The sequence below is a fragment of the Mus caroli genome, chromosome 2 (genome assembly GCF_900094665.2).
Source record: "Mus caroli chromosome 2, CAROLI_EIJ_v1.1, whole genome shotgun sequence".
Lineage (NCBI taxonomy): Eukaryota > Metazoa > Chordata > Mammalia > Rodentia > Muridae > Mus > Mus caroli.
This window is the reverse complement of record NC_034571.1, coordinates 138695464-138711990: the sequence shown is the minus strand read 5'-3', so window position 1 is coordinate 138711990 and position 16527 is coordinate 138695464. Positions and strand designations below refer to the sequence as shown.

Here is a 16527-nt window from a genome sequence, read left to right as displayed (position 1 = left end):
TCCTCCTCCTCCTCCTCCTCCTCCTCCTCCTCCTCCTCCTTCTTCTTCTTCTTCTTCTTCTGCCTTTACTTCCCTATAGGATGGTGGATTATAGGCATGTGATGCCATGTCCACTTTGACATATTACAAAAGAGCGCAGAACTTTATACATGCTAGGCAAGCACTGTCCCTGAATCAGGCAAGCATAGGAAGTAGTTTAGTAGTACTGGATTTTAATTGGTTTTTTTTCCCCACAGCCCTAGTCTAATAATAATGTACTTGGCAGTCTGAGACTGTTACCTCAATGAACAATGCACACACACTTCACTTCTAACAATGTACCTGGCAACTTGCTAGCAACCAAGGACCTTTCCATTTGCTGCTGCATACACACCCCTCTCTGAACAGTGGAATACTGTTTCTCCTCTCTTTAATGACCATCAAACATAGACAGATACATCTCAATCAGAATAGAAAGAATGATCTAGCCCAAGCAAGTTTGGGTTCATTCTCAGTAAGACAACACTGTGTACACAAATGGATTTTCTATTTACCATTTTATGCTTATGTATAACTGGGCATGGATATGATTAAAATAAGACACATTATGGAGCAAAGCTAGCATAATTCATATCTATTAACCATGATGGAGAAGTACCCCTTAATTACTAAATAACTCATTCTCTTCTTCTTTTTTTGCTCCCCCCAAAAATTACTGCTCCAAGCAGTAATTAGGACCCGTGAGTATTTTCACACCCGTTGCCTGATGCTCCCTACTGTGTATTCTCATCTTTTTTCTATTGCTTTGCTTTAAATAAAGTTTCCTCTCTACTTTGCAATTTGTGTAGGCTTTTATTTCATTGTTGAATAAGAGGCCAAGAACCTGGAAACACCCAAGGCAGACAGTACCTCTTCTGACTACTGGTAACATCCCGTCTTTTTTCTTTCTTTCTTTCTTTCTTTCTTTCTTTCTTTCTTTCTTTCTTTCTTTCTTTCTTTCTTTCTTTCTTTCTAAGTGTTATTTCAGAGTAGCATTACTTTGTATACTACAAGCTAAATTTTTCGTTTTTAGATTTTAATTATTTTATTTACATGTTGTGATGGTGTAAGTCTGTGCTAGGTATGTGCTGATGGCTGCAGAGGTCAGAAGAGAATGTCACACACCCTAGAGCTGGAGTTACAGGTGATTTTGAGCCACCTACATAGGTGCTGGGAACAGAATTTGGATCCTCTGGACGAGCAACAAGTGCTCTTAACTACTGAGCCAATTCTCTGGCCCCACATACTAACCTTTATTTTATGTGTATGGGTGTATGTCTGTGCCCTGTGTGCACATCTGTCCCGAGAGGCTAGAAAGGGCATCTGACCTCTGAGATTGGAGTTAGTTGTGAGCCACCACGTTAAGTGCTGGAAATTGAACCTGGCTCCTGTAGTAGAACAGCCAGAACTCCTAAGCACTGAGGCATCTCTCCAGCCCCAAGTTTTAAACTTTGAATTTAATGTTTGTTATTTACTGATTAAGGTGGCAATGGAGTGTCTGAAAAGTACTTGACACTCTAAAATCCAAGGAAGAAGTAAGTAACTTCAGGGTGAATAATTTCCTCAAGGGGTTAAAGACCAACAAGAGGATTTTTTTGAGAGAACAACAATAACCAAAAAACCCCAACAAAACAAAACTGGGAGGTGTCGTGAGCAATATGCACCTGGGTAAATAAGCATCAAAACACTAAAATGTGATTATTTTAAAAAGGGAGATGTGCGTTGCAGTTTTGTGTCTTCACTCTGTAAGTATGATAGATGAGATGAACTTACATGCATAGCTGCCTGGTTTTTGTCTCTCCAGTTTCTAACACTGCCATATATTTAGCATACAGAAATGCATATATTTGTCTAGTTTCTCCTCCTCAGTTGGATTGGATTCTCTGACTCCTCTGGCAGTCAGAGAACTGCTTCTTGTAATATCTGTTATTCCCTGGGCTTAGGATCTTGTTTTTACACCATAGGTCCTTACTAGATGTTTGATGATAATGAGAGCTCACATTGCAAGAGAAAAATTGATTTCAGTGGGATCAATTCATTTTACTTTTTCAATCAGTGTAAGAAAAGATGTCCTTGTTCAAAGGAATGGAACAGTGAACATGGTGTTTTAAAATCTGAAACAGGGCACAGGATAAACTGATGGTGACAAACACTCACCATAATGTTAGAGACAGCATCACTTCCCTCCCTTACAACAGTATGGGGGAGATTATGGCCTTCATCTATGATGTCATCTGGGGATGCAGGAGGCGCAACAGCTCTGCCACCATCCTAGGCATGGAGATTACATCTCGAGGTCTGTGAGATTTCTGCTGTTAGGTGGCCTGTCTGTAGTCTTGTTTTGTTTTGTTTTTGTTTTTTTGGCTGAATACTTTTCCTTTGGGTATATCTTAGTCGTAGCCATGCTATTTTGATAACTCTAAAAATAGAATTTACCAGAACCGAGAGGTTTTTGCATGCTGGGTTGAAATGTGTAGGGCTGCTTTATCATTTTTTTTTTTTTTTTACTTAATGAGTTTATTGAGTGCCTGTAGAGATCAAATACTGGGCTTAATACAAGGGTGTGTACATTTCTAGCACTTTCCTCCACTAGAGAAAAAGACACTTGAATTATGTCTATTTGGATGAAAAACATGTGACTCTAAGGTGCCTCTTTAGGTACTTGCTAATAAAGCCAAAATATCAAACCTTGGGGAGCCAGATGCTAATAAACAATTATATAGTCAGTTTTCTGGTAAGAAATCATTTGAGCATCTTCTGTCTTAAAGTCTTGCTTCAGTGAATAGGCATCTGGCCTTAAAAAGCATGTTGGCCCGAGAGTCAAGTCCTTCAGGTTCTATTTCTGGTTCTGTTATTGGATTGCTATGAGGCCTTGCATAACCCAGGAGCTCTATCCGCAAAGCAAGAGGCAAGACTGACCTCTGCACTTGAGATTGGGTTCCAGATGCCTTGGGGACTGACTGGACCTCACTGGACAGCAGGCCCACTCTTCTCTGCTGTCAAAGCCATTTATTTACTTTAGTGTGAAATTAGAGATCAGATTTTGACATGGCCACAAGTGCTTTGTCTTGCTCCTTAGTGTGACTCCAGAAGTAAAAAAAAAAAAAAAAAAAAAAATCTAGAAATAGTTCAAAATTTAAAAGTCCTACAACTTTTCTTACTTTGTGTGTGTCTGTGAGAGAGTGAGGGGGGGGTTGGGAGGGGTAGGTACGCAGGCGAGGCAGTAGACAGGAGGGAGTCTGAGTTTCAAGGGTGGCATCTAGCACTCTGGAAAGCAGGTCGCAGCGCTTCGTCTTGTGGGGACTACAGTTCCCGGGAGCACTTGCGGCCCATATAGGGGCGGGAGCTCGCGGTCCTGGTCATATGGAAAACACGGCAATCTGATTGGAGGTCACTGCGCAGACTCGAAGCTGGGCGCGCGTCCCCGCGAGGCTCCTAGCCTCAGGCGCCTAGTGCTTGAACAATCCGGGATGTGCGCGTGCGTCGCGCCGGAGGGCGGACCAGAGGCACCCGTGGGGCGGGGCCGAGGGTTTCGCGTCGACACCGCCTTCCTGGCCCGCCCCTGACCGTTCGGCCCGCCCCTCCTTCCTGGAGCCTCCGCTGAGGCTGAGGCGGCGAGGCGGCCGGGAGGGGGGCGGCTAGGGGCCGGAGCGACACGCGCCCGTCGCGACCCTATGCAGTAACTCGTGCGGCGCAGGCGCCTCCTGCCCCGCCGGCGGGGCCCAGGCTTACCGCGGCGGGATGTTCTCCCGAAGGAGCCACGGAGATGTGAAAAAGTCCACGCAGAAGGTGCTGGACCCCAAGAAGGACGTGCTGACCCGTCTGAAGCACCTGCGGGCGCTGCTGGGTGAGGCGCGGGGCGTGGGCTGTGGGTCAGGGCCACCTGCCGGGAGGGCCGGGTCCCACCCACGGCGTGGGCCTGATGGGGTCTCAGGTCCGAGTGATGTAGAGAGCTGGGAATGGTGCGCAGCCGACCTTTGCTAGCCCAGATCGGGACCCTTGAGGCATTGTTCCTGAAGGCTGTACGCTGGCCCTGGGCGCTGTTCTGTCGTCCCAAGTGTAAACTTAGCCAGGATTCTCTTTTGGGCGCCTAGCCTCGGGTAACCTCGAGACCAGGCACAGAGGTGACTATAAGCTGTCCTCTCCAGGAAATAAACCAAGCACTAGTGGCGCGGGCTTGAACACACACACACGCACACGCACACGCACACGCAGCCCTACCTCTCTGCCACCTCCCTCTCCCATTCTAAAAATTTAAATTCTTGACAACTTGGGTTAGACCAATACCTCATGTGGTCCCATCACAGACTTCGTTGAACTACCATCTCTTCACTCACTCTCCTTTTAAAATGTTACTATGCTTGAGTGTAAGACTTTAGGTAGGATTGATTTCAGCTGATCCCAGGACAGATTAGATGTCATTTCTTCTCTCCTGCCCTTCTCTCTTTTAAATTTACATTTTTGGGGGAGGGAGGATGGAAGGGTCTGGCTGATAGCTGTTTCCTTGGGTCTTTGGTGGGGAGGGGGTTCTGCTCAGAGGAAGCTAGGCTTTCTTTGGGTCCAGGGAGGCAGCTTCTCCCTTATCTTCCGAGTGACAACCATTACTCCCTCTTGCCTTCCCTTTTCATGGCCTGCAGGGTGAAGGTTCTGCAGAGCCCAAGTGGGCCTGGAATTGACTTGTGATGACTTGAAAGCTCTCCCCTGTGGGTGTGAAGTGTCCACAAGGTTATCTGATGCTGGTGATGTGTAGCTTGGCTAGGTTATGTATTAGTTCTATCTTCTGTCTGTCTGGACAGACTTATCTGTATTTGGGGGCCAAGGAAAAGACAGGTTTCTTCTACATATGTATACTGTTGAAACAATAATAAAAACTTAAAAACCCAGTGTTTTTAAAATTTTAGACCATCTGTCACTTGAGAAAATAGGGCACAAAAGAATTCATTTTATAGGTGAGAATTTTAAGCATTCTTGTTAATGTGATTAAGAGTTGCTAATTATTTCTATTTATATTGTGTAAACTATCTCTGAGTGGGGGATAGGCCAGCCAATCAGCCAACCAATGAACCAACCAAATGTAAAACTCAAACCCATGACTGTTGCCTCAAAACCTACTCCCTTCCCCCTCAAAACCCACCAGATTTTGACAACTGAAGTTACTATCTCAGATCCCCAGATATTACGCTTAATGTGTTCAGTTTATAATGACTGTAAATCACTTACTGTTAGAAGGATTAGTTTCTGGACTTCTGAAAGCAAAATGTGGTGTTCTTGGTAAGTTGAACTTTCTCCTTCCTGTAGTGAAATGCCCAGGCACACAAGTGCTTTGTGTTGGGTCCTTAGTATCTGATTAGTTCCTGCTGCAGGGGCATTCTTGATAAAGGAGAACTGAACAGTATTTTAAGGCAGTTGATACTTTGGAACTTTTTTTGTGCTGAAGAATTTAAACCTTTGTTCTGACCAAGAAGGAGGCCAAGATTAAGTTGGCTACATTTTATAAAGACAGAAAACCTAGACCAGAGTGGTTTCTTAGAGCTACACTGTCTTTGTTACCGCCCAGAGAAAATGGATACTTTCAGGTCTGAGTATCCTTAATTTCTCCCCTAAGGTGTGTGTCTCCTTCCAGGTACAAGTGGCAGGGAGAGGCTGTGAACCTGGCCAATGGCATCTCTTTATGATTTTATCTTTTTAATATGTGTGTGTGTGTGTGTGTGTGTGGTGGGCTTTGTGCTAGTGAGTATAGTAACCATAGAGGCCAATAGACAGATCCCCTGGGGCTGGAATTAAAGGTGATTGTGAATTGCTCTGAGGGACAACTGGGAACCAAATTCTGTATAAGAGCAGCAGGTGCTCTTAACCTCTGAGCCATGTCTGCAGCCTGAATCATCTTTGTATGTGAAAAAAAAAATCTGTTGAAAATACTGTTTGCAGTGTAGAGTTCTTCCATATTTCATTAGGAATACTTTTGTTGTTGATGGTGGCCCAGTTTCCTTTATGTCCTACTGTGATCTTTAACTTTAGGGGCTNTTTTTTTTTTTTTTTTCAAAACAATAAAAATACATTTGAGGAATTCTATGTACATGGTCTGGACCTAGGCCTCCCTGCTCATTTGTAGCAGATGTGCAGCTTGGCCTTCATGTGAGCCCTGAACAGCTGGAACAGTATTCCAAAGTTGTTGCCTGTCTGTGGGATATGTTCTTCTAGCTGGGGTGCCTTGTCTGACCTCAGTGGGAAGTGCCTAGCCTTGTAGAGACTTAATGTGCCAGGGTGGGGAGGATACCCAGAGGGGTTCCCACCTGCTCAGAAGAGAAGGGGAGGGGAGAGGGGTGAGGGAGGGGGGGAGAAGGATTGTGGTAGGGATGATTGAGAGGGGGGCAGTGAACAGGAGGTAAAGTGGATAAGTTAAAAAAAATTCAATTTAATTTTAAAAACACTGAGGAGTTCTAGCCATAATATTTGGTGTAAACTTTTGCTTTACAATAGTAGTTTGACGACTTTAAAGAAAACTAGTGCATTAAAATATTTATTCCCACAGCATCAAATATTTTATCTGGTTATTACCTTTAAAAAAGACAAAGTGTTATTAAACTGAAAGATAGGAGTTAAGTCAATGTGAAGGCAACTGAAGGGAATGAATTTAATTAGTATTGCATATTATGTATGTGTTTCAACTCCTGCTTGTCACTCAAGTGAAATAGGGCTGGTATTTTTTCACATATAAGGATGATGCTACTGGCCAGAGTCTGCAGCTTGTCACTGCCTGCTGCTTGTACCTAGCCTGCTCTTGAACCTCAGCTTTGTTAGTCTGGATATGGTACAGCGAGAGTATGGTACGTAATGATGGCAGCTTGGGGCAGGCGTTTACCAGATTCTTCTTTATTGCTTTCTTCCCACCATTAATAGGACGCTTTTTTTTTTTTTTTCTCTTCTCCGAGACAGGGTTTCTCTGTGTAACCCTGGCTGTCCTGGAACTCACTCTGTAGACAAGGCTGGCCTTGAACTCAAGAAATCCGCCTGCCTCTGCCTCCCAAGTGCTGGGATTAAAGACGCTACCACTGCCAGGCAGGATACCTATTTTAAGAGATATTTTCTCCACCCTTCTTTATTATTTTATATAATGGTATGGCCTTATTCTCTTTTTGAAAAGAGTTTGTACTTCAGACAACTTGTGGAGAAATGGTTAACTATGGAGAGTAAAATATATTTTAGGATTATGATAATGACTCCAATTCAGTGCTACTTAGATAGCTTGTCCTGACTATATTTTTAAAGTTGGCTCTCACAGGGCTGCGTTTTAGATGGTTTGTATGCATCATTGGGAAGAACAGGGAGATACTCGAGTTCTCCTTATGCTATTTAAATTATCATCAAGAAAGTAACTGAGTAAACTAAACAAACACCCCTCCCCCACAACTCCTATGTATTACTGTATTGCTCCAGCGTAAAAGTAATCCAGCCTTTGGGAGGTTACGGCAGGGGCATTATTGCTAATTTGAGATCAGTCTGGGTTGCATAGAAAGTTCTATGTCAGTCAGGTCTACAAGATTCTATTTCAAAAGACATTCAAAAATGTAAGGTACATTTATAATTTAAAAATTTCTACAAAGTACATTTATGATATAAGAGAAGCAAGTGAGATTAATTTAAATATATTTTATTTAACATTTATGTATGTATGTATGTATGTATGTATGTATATGTATGTGAGTACACTGTTGCTCTCTTCAGACACACCAGAAGAGGGCACTGGATCTCATTACTAGGGATTGTGAGCCACCATGTGGTTGTTGGGAATTGAACTCAGGACCTCTGGAAGAGTGGTCAGTGCTCTTAACCGTTGAGCCATCTCTCTAGCCTCCTAACTTAATGTATTATATCATTAGGTAAAGGCTAACAAATAATTTTGCAGTACTTTGTTTATATGACTTATCTGAAATGCAGTGTCTATTATACAGTCAGAGCAGATGTTTGTTCTGTACCAAGCTATGGCTGGTAACTACTGGGAGTAGGTCTGGAATTTGGGGAAGCAGAGGCATAGGGTAGGGCAGTTCTAGCCAGCAGAAGATGGAAGAGTTGTTAGTAGATATCCATATGGCAATGATGTATGAGGGTGGCTCTCACCGGTATCCATTAGGAGTTAGAGCCCTGGACACAGGATGCTTGCGTAGAGCCTTGTGTAGCTCAGAGTTAGAGGTATCCTAACAAGCAGAGTCTGGTGCAAACTTGGTGGTTCAGATCAGAGAGGGTTCAGCTTACTTGAGCTGGAAGCTCATACCTATCCTTAGGTGGGAATTTGTGTGGAGACGTTTTAGCAGGCTAATAAAGAAGACTGAGAGCTGCCCATCTCCTAGGACTACCAGAATAATGGATCAGGAAGGGAGAGACAGAGCCAAAGGTTCCTTGAAAGAGTTATGTCAGGGGGGAGAGGCAAACAATGGATTGTTGGAAGAGGAAGGCCAGGATGAGAGATAAGAGCAGCAAGAACTTGTGATACTTCAAGTACAGTGGGGTTTCAAATGCTGGCTGAAGAGTGATTAATAGGAATGAATTTGGGATTGGAGGCTCTGACAAACAAGATTATTTAGAGGCTAGCACTTGAACCTCTGATTTGTAAGAAAACATTTTCTTACAAATTTTCTCTCAATTGATAGAGCATTCTATTTCATTGATATGGCATTCTATTTCTTCTTGCTTTAAATAGGGGCAAGTTCACTCACAATTTTGGGTGTTGCCTTTTACTTTACTCATATTTATTGTGTGTGTATGAGTTACATGTGTGTAGTCTACACACACTCTTGTGTGTATGTATATACACCGAGATCAGAGGAGAACATCAGGTATCCTGCTGTCACTCTCTGCCTTCCGTTCAGCTTAAGACAGGGTCTCTCAGTAAACCTGGAGCAAGGCTGGTGGCCAGAAAGCCCTCGGGGTCCTCTGTCTACCTCTGTATAGCCGTTAGCATGGGTTGTAGGTGTGTGTGTCACCATGGGTGCTGGGAGATTTGAACTGGAGTCCTGTATACTTTGAATATACAGCATGTGCGCTTACCCACTCAGCCCTCTCCCCAGCTCCTTATATATATTTAGCCATTACTGTTCTTCGTGTTTTGTACCTCTCCTTCTTAGTTTCAAACATTTGTGAGCACTATGTACCATAATGCAGTAGCCTAGGCTGGCCTCAAACTCTCCATCTTCCTTTCTTTACCTGATGAGTTCTGGGATTACAGATGTATGTGGCGCCATGCTCAGCTTTTTCTCCCCCCCCCTTCCCTCCCTTCCCCTCCCCTCCCTTCCTGCTCCCTTAGCTTACCCTCCTTTCCTCTTCTGACTATAGTAATACCTCTAAACCAGCTGGTGTTCTTTCCTTAGAATAGACTTCCCCTTTTGACGTTAGTCTGACTAGCAACACACCCCTTTTTACAGTTTGATGATTGGTGATGGGCATTTGGGATCATGGGAGTATCATAGATGGAGCTAGGGAGGTGCAAGGGTTTCTAGGTAATGATGGGGCGTGGCAAGTTTGATGTACTACAGGTTAAGTATGAGAAAAGGAAAGTCCAAGTGGAATGTCTGGGATGAGATTGTGGTATGTGGGGTTGGGAACTTAATGAGAGGATAGAAAACCAGGATATGATTCTTCATTATGATGAACTCATTGGCTCTCCCTACAACTATGATGAAGGTAGTGCTCCCACTTCAACCTTCAGCAGAGAAACTGAGGTGTACTAAGTTAACCGTTGGTCTACCAACTCCCAGCTGACAAGCTGATATTCATATTCACCAGGCTGACCAGCCTGGTAATAGAAGCCTTTAATTCAAACTACTCTGGAGGATGAAACAGGAAGGCCCATTAGGCCACAAACTGAGTTCAAGATATGAGCAATTTAGTGAGATGTACTCAAAAATAAAAAGTGGAAAAAAAAAAGCTAATTGTTGTGCTTCTGCTAGTTATCTGATTCAAAAGGATATTTACACATCAGAAAAGATATTTACCCACCAGAGTGAATGTTAATACAAAAACAAAACCTACTAGGTTTTGCCTGTCTTGCAAAATTTCTGTGACGTTCATAGCTCTCATTCTGGTCTGTTCCAGGAGATCTGGAAGATCCTATTTGACTTGAGCATGGCAGAAGATTTTTTTTCAAAAGGCTCCTTTTGTGCTTTCTGATTCAGTTCGTTGGGTTCTGTGTTTAGGCCTGGCAGGTAGTAAGATATTAGCATAGACAGTAAGTCTACAACTTGAAAAGGCTGGGAACTGTAATGTCAGGTCCTTGCAGGCATTTTTTGGGTCTTTTTCAGTTGGCCAAGTTAATGCCAAATGACTTTGTCCATGTTCCCATTGCTTGTTTTTCACCAATCACTAAGGCAGTGTATCTGTAACCTCTGCAATATAGAATGAACTCTGTGGACTCGTACGATCCCTGTCTCTAGGATTCAGGCTGTCTAGACTTGAGAAAGGTGAGCCCAGGGCCACCACCTGAGCTGAGCTGCTCTGTGTGTGATACCTGAGGGGATTGCTTTCCAATGCCTGTTCTGAGAAAAGAGATTATCTGTAGGCCCCAAATATTTTTCTATAAATATTTATAATTTGGATTTTTATTTTGTTGATAAGCACTTTACTCCTGGGCAAGTTGTTTATAATACTGATCTTTGGTCTCTAAACTGAGCAAAATAGGTATAACTATAGCAAATTGTATGTGTGTTTTAAAGTTGGATTTCTTTTTTCTTTTTTAAAGATTTATTTATTATTATATGTAAGTACATTGTAGCTGTCTTCAGACACACCAGAATAGTGCATCAGATCTCATTATGGATGGTTGTGAGCCACCATGTGGTTGCTGGAATTTGAACTCAGGACCTCTGGAAGTCAGTGCTCTTAACCGCTAAGCCATCCCTCCAGCCCTTAAAGTTGGTTTTCAAAGTAGCAATTGATTCCATTTAAACCTTGAAAAATTTAAAAAAGAACCAAGTTGCTATACTACTAAATTAAGAACAATTAATATGTAGACGTAGTAAACAGTTACTTATCAAGTTGTCTTATCCTTGAGATTTTAAAAATTCAATTTGGGAACTTTGTTTTGTTTTAATTAGTCTATGAAGATATGTGTGCAATTGTGTATATGTCTGCTGTGTATTTAGATAGTATGGTATAAGGTCAAGGCTTAGGATTCAGTAGGAAAAGCAGATGCTTAAATGATGAAATTTTTGCACAGTGTTTAGAGCCATACAGTGGAATGGGAAGGAGCTATGGAGGTGGTCACCATTCAGGGAGGAACTCCACCAAGCCTCCTGGAGGTGTTGGGAGTGCTTACAGAGGAAGGTCAGGGCTGAGTTGGGATATGAATAATAGATAAAGGACTTTGCCTGGTGGATAAAGAGTGGATAAGGACATTGGCGGAGAACAGAACTACAAAGGCAATCCTGCAGGGCGCCAAGGACTTAAGCATACAGTAGCTTTTGTACTGGGTATAGATAGACAGTGAGAATCCATTGGAATGTTCAAAATAGAAAAGGTGGATGTCTTCTCTTAAGCAAGGATCTGGGAGTCCCAGCCTCTCCTAACATTTGAAACCTAGATGCCAAGAGAAAAGCAATCTTTGTCCATTTGCAGTGAAAGCTCTGGGGAGGTACCTGGTCTGTCTTTCTACTGTATGGAAAACACATAGTTTAAAGTGAACCCAGTGCTCAGAGGGAAGCCTTCAGAGATGGGGCTGAGGGAGCTCTATGGATACTGTGCGAGCTACAGGGTCTAGCATGTTTATGCCAGTTCCACCCTTGAGCTGCCCAGTTGCAGGAATTAGTCTCATCCTGCTTTTGCTTTAGTTAGCTAAAGGCATGTCTGGGCTTTGCAACTAAAAGATGGTCAGACAATGTGCTAGTAAGAGGCATTCCAGATTGAGACTGGATATAGGGGGAGCTATGAATTTTCAATATTTTTTAAAGAACCGTGGGAATTTGAGTTGATAGTAAGAGGAAGAATTAATAAGAAGGGTGCGATCTGCAGAGGGGTGGGGTAAAGGAAGGCTGCAGACATGGCTTAGCTGATAAGAACACGGACTGACCAGGCATAAAGACTTGACTTTAAAGCCTTGGCGTTCATAGAAGAGGCTCCTAGCTCTGAGTGGAGTAGAAACAGAACTCTTGGGATTGCTGGTCACCAATGTAGCTCCAGGTTCAGCGATAGTTCTTTTCTCAAGGGAGTAAGGAGAGTGTTAGAGTGGGAGGACACCCAATATTCTCTTCTGACACATGCATACACAAACATACATACATACAACCAACTCAGACACTCGTACACGCAAGCACCGCAGAGTGGGGGTGGGCAGGAAAAGGGCTTGATGGGAGGAAGCCTCTTCACTGCAGGACTCCTGAAGGGAGCAAAAATGTAGTACTGGATGACAGAGATGTGGACAGAACTCTCATGACATACTCTCTTCTCTGGAGGTCAGTGGTGACATCCGCTTGAGCCAGCTTTCTTGCTGGTGTGGTGATAGGAACTTGGAATGTCATACTCTGTCTTCTGTGCCACATATAATCTTAAAATAATGAAATTTGGCAACATGTAAGGCTTGCTTCTGTTCTTTTCAGAGTAAAAAGGCATTCAGCCAGAAAGGGGGGGGGGAGCTGTGTAACATGAGCTTAGTTTAGTAGAGCAGATGTCACATTGCCAGCTCTGCCACTCTGTGTTCACGTGCTCTGGGGTGGGTGTGAGGTGGGACTACATTGTAGGAGGTGATCTGGCAGGCTGAGACTGTGGCATGTGAGGGTTTCTGTGACTTAACCTCATGTAAGCTGTAACTCCACAGCATTGACAGATCTGTTCAGGTAGCATGTTGTCCTTGTCCAAAGTCTTTTCTCATGTTCTCCAGCCAATCAGAGTGACACCTCAAGCCAGAGGCTCTTTCTAATCATGAAATAAGCTTATGAGGTGTCGGTGTGTGACTGTATTATAGATACTCTGCAGTTCAAGCTATCTTCCCTCGCACCAGCCTCCCAGATCTGTCCGTTCCAACAGCGTTTCAGGTGAGAGGATTCAGAATGTATTATCAGAGCCTGGTGGTTGAATATTAGATGAAACTCAGAAATCGTGTCCTAAGTGATTGCCTTATGAAGATACTGTGACCCTTGGTGTCCTTGACACTGTTTCCATCTAGAATGCCAGCTAAAACCCACGTGTCTCCAACAGTAAATCTGGACTTTTGCTGTTAGAGTTGTGATTCAGTTAAAAGAAAAAGCTACTTTGATAGAATCAAGGAGCTCACTGCCTGTGTCTTCTGTGTGATTTTTTTTTTTTTTTTTAAGATTTCTGTTCTGCATATGCATTGATCTGCCAAGGACATGCAAAGTGACATTACTTGTGGCCCGCTGTAGGAGGGCTGAGAATGTAGGGTTCTTGCTCCTGCTGCATACAGTGTGATTGATTGGCAGCCCTCTGTATTCATCAGTTTCTTCCAAAGCTGGACTTCCTCAGGCCTCTCACAGCGGAGTAACAAACCTAGCTTCTTGACAGCTTTGTCGTGAGACTCCTTGTACTCTTACAGTCCAAGACATCTCTGCTCAGGGTTCTCCTTTCCAGGGATCAGACCCCCATGTAGTCTGAAGTCTCTAAGGGTCGTTCCCAGGTTTCCTTTGTCTTCCTCAGTCAGTCTCACATGTGTGTAATTCTGTCCACTTCTCAGAGAACGCACACCAAGACACCTTCTCTTACCCTATCAAATGTTTTCTATCCTGCTGTCTAAAACAATTCTGGGACAGGATGAACACACACACACACACACACACACACACACACACACACTCACACACTCACACACACACTCACAAAAGCACTCATACACATCACAGTTTCACAGAAACTGCCTGTGACCTCTTGTCCTGAAATTACCTTTCTGTTGAATTTCCATAGCATTTCCACCTCTCATTGGCCACTTGTGCATTTTCTTTCTATTCATGCTTTTTGTGTTCTGCCTCATCTTCCCCACTAAATGAAGCTTATGGCAAACATGGCAGCTTCTTGCTTATCTTGATGCCTCTCAGTAACACATTTCTCTATGTAGAATAATGCTTGGGCTGGAGAGATGGTTTGGCAGTTATGAACTTGTATTACTTTTGTAGAGGACCAGAGGTCAGTTCCCAGAAGACATGTTAAATAGCTCCCAACCTCCTGTAACTCCAGATTTAGGCAGACCTCTGGTCTCCATGGGCACCTGCAGTCATGTGACTACACCCCTTCAATAATTAAACATAATAAAAATAAATTTAAAACATTAAAAAATTTTGAAAAGAATATTCATTTGGTATACTGTTCCCAGTACTGCCTTCTTTCATGCATATTAATTCATTTAATGCTAAGTGAAATGGAGACATTTTATAGATAAGATAGAGAGCAGATAAAAACTCTATGCAAAACTCTGTAACCAAAAGTGTCTGCCCCTAAGGCAGGTAGCTCTAGAGCCCCTATTCATTTAGTAGCTGTATGTCAGTCACAGTGCTGTGCTAGGCAATGTGTGCAGCATTGGGGACGCCAGGGTTTGCACTGTAAGTCTGGATAAGCGAGTTTAAACAAACAAACAACAATCTCAGAATTATTATATAGATTTACTATATAGAATTTATTATACAGAATAATTATATAGAATTGTTATATAGATTTGAGTTTGGAGGGATCTAGCCACCCATATGGATATTTTTTTAAAAATTGAGAGCTTTCCTGTCCTAAAGATGGTTTTTACTAGTGAGAAGATGCCAGCACATATTATTTAAGACTGTGAATCCACTTCCCCTTATGTGGGTGAATTTATGATCAGACCAGGCCTTGGTGTCCAAGGAGAGCAGAGGTAAGGAAGCAGTGTTTCTGTGGGCAAAGGGGACAAGTTATCCACGTGGTAAACTGAGGCGAGGTAGTGAAGAATGGCTTGGACGGTGCTCCTGGAAACAAAATAGGAGAAATATTGCCAGATTGTAAATTTACAAAATCCAAAACTGACTGTCCCCTTTTTCTAAGCGAACACTTTTTTTTCCTACAATGAAGTAATTGAATACTTAATAGTATTTTCAAACTGCACAGAATAGAGAAGAACTGAAGAACAAACATTTAGAGATTAAGTTAGTTTATTTCTGTCCCCTTGTATTTGTGACATAAAGCTCTGTCTTCTATGGACTGTGTCTGATAAGATAAGGGTGTGTTTGGACCAGCTAGGCCTGATGTACTAAAGCTGACACAGAACTCTGAACTTTGAATCAGAGGTAGACAGAATGTCTACATAGCTTCCTCAGCATGTGCCTTTATATATAACACTGTCAATATTTATTTTGGAAAGAATATTCCCATCTTTCTCTGGTGCTCTTAAAATAAGCACATACACAAATAGATCACCTTCAATTAAAATCAAAATTAAATAATGAAGTGGAACAATATTAAATTAGTTATATCTTCAGTTCATAAAAACTACTATATATTAACAAGAAAAATTATAATGTATATATGTCACAACCAGAGAAATGAGAGCTATAACCATATTTAAATGTCATACTTTTCTAATACTTTAAGATATACAAACTTAAATATATAACCAAATTACCTACCAATTAACAAAATTGCAGTTTCCCATCCCAATAACATACATGTGAAGTTTCTAATACACATTTGGTAAGACTATAATTTAGTATAGTCTTTCTGGGAAATGGCTTAATCAGTGATTTTCAAAATGTATATATCATTTGGCCCAATTTTCTCCTTTAAACTTGCTATATTTAAAGGTTATTCTATTAAAAACATGTTGTCACATTGTTTGCATGTTGTTTATCGAAGTGAAATTCACATAAAAGGGATCATTTAAAGGTAAACAGTTTGGAGGCATTAAGTACTCTGGTAATACATTATAGCCATAGCTTCTAGCTTTTGAGGCAAGAGTCTCTGTAGTTCTGACTGTCCTGGAACTCACTATCTAATACCAGGCTGGCTCCCATCTCACAGAGATCCTCCTGCTTCTGTCTCTCAAGGACTGGGATTAAAGGGATGCAGCACCATGTCTGGCCTTTCAAAATTTGTTATATCAGCAGGCAAAGGAGCCCTATAGCCATTAAACAGTCACATGACTGCTACTTGTGTGTTTCTGTTTAGCTTGATAGGGTTTTACATTTTTTCTTAATTTTCAGCCAAAAGATGTGGTCAGCATTTATACCAGCCAACACCCATGTGTGCAAGAATTGCAAACCAGTGCCAGCTGAAGGAAGGGGCAGAGTATCCAAAAAAACAGTGAAAGGTCACATTTGGCCTTAGATATGACTGCCAGATTGATATAAGTGGTGTCCAGAGCATTCACCAGCTCACATCCATTCACTAACTTTTATTCCAAGTCACTGAGAAATCCTGAGTTGATATTACTTGCAACTATTATGTTCTTTTTTTTTTTCTTTTATTTTCTTTTTTTTTTTTTGATTTTTAATATTTTTATTACATATTTTCCTCAATTACATTTCCAATGCTATCCCAAAAGTCCCCCATAGCGCA

General features: G+C 42.2%; 1 protein-coding gene across 2 annotated transcripts in view; it reads left to right on the top strand.

Annotated features, from left to right (window-relative positions):
- Positions 1-3569: 3569 nt before the first annotated feature.
- Positions 3570-16527, top strand: part of Ralgapa2 (Ral GTPase activating protein catalytic alpha subunit 2) — a 269644-nt gene continuing 256686 nt past the window's right edge. For both annotated transcript variants that reach the window (XM_029473906.1, XM_029473907.1), the window contains exon 1: positions 3570-3865. In XM_029473906.1, the coding sequence (XP_029329766.1) occupies positions 3760-3865 (106 nt within the window). In that variant the 5' untranslated portion in view covers positions 3570-3759. The remainder of the gene's footprint in view (positions 3866-16527) is intronic.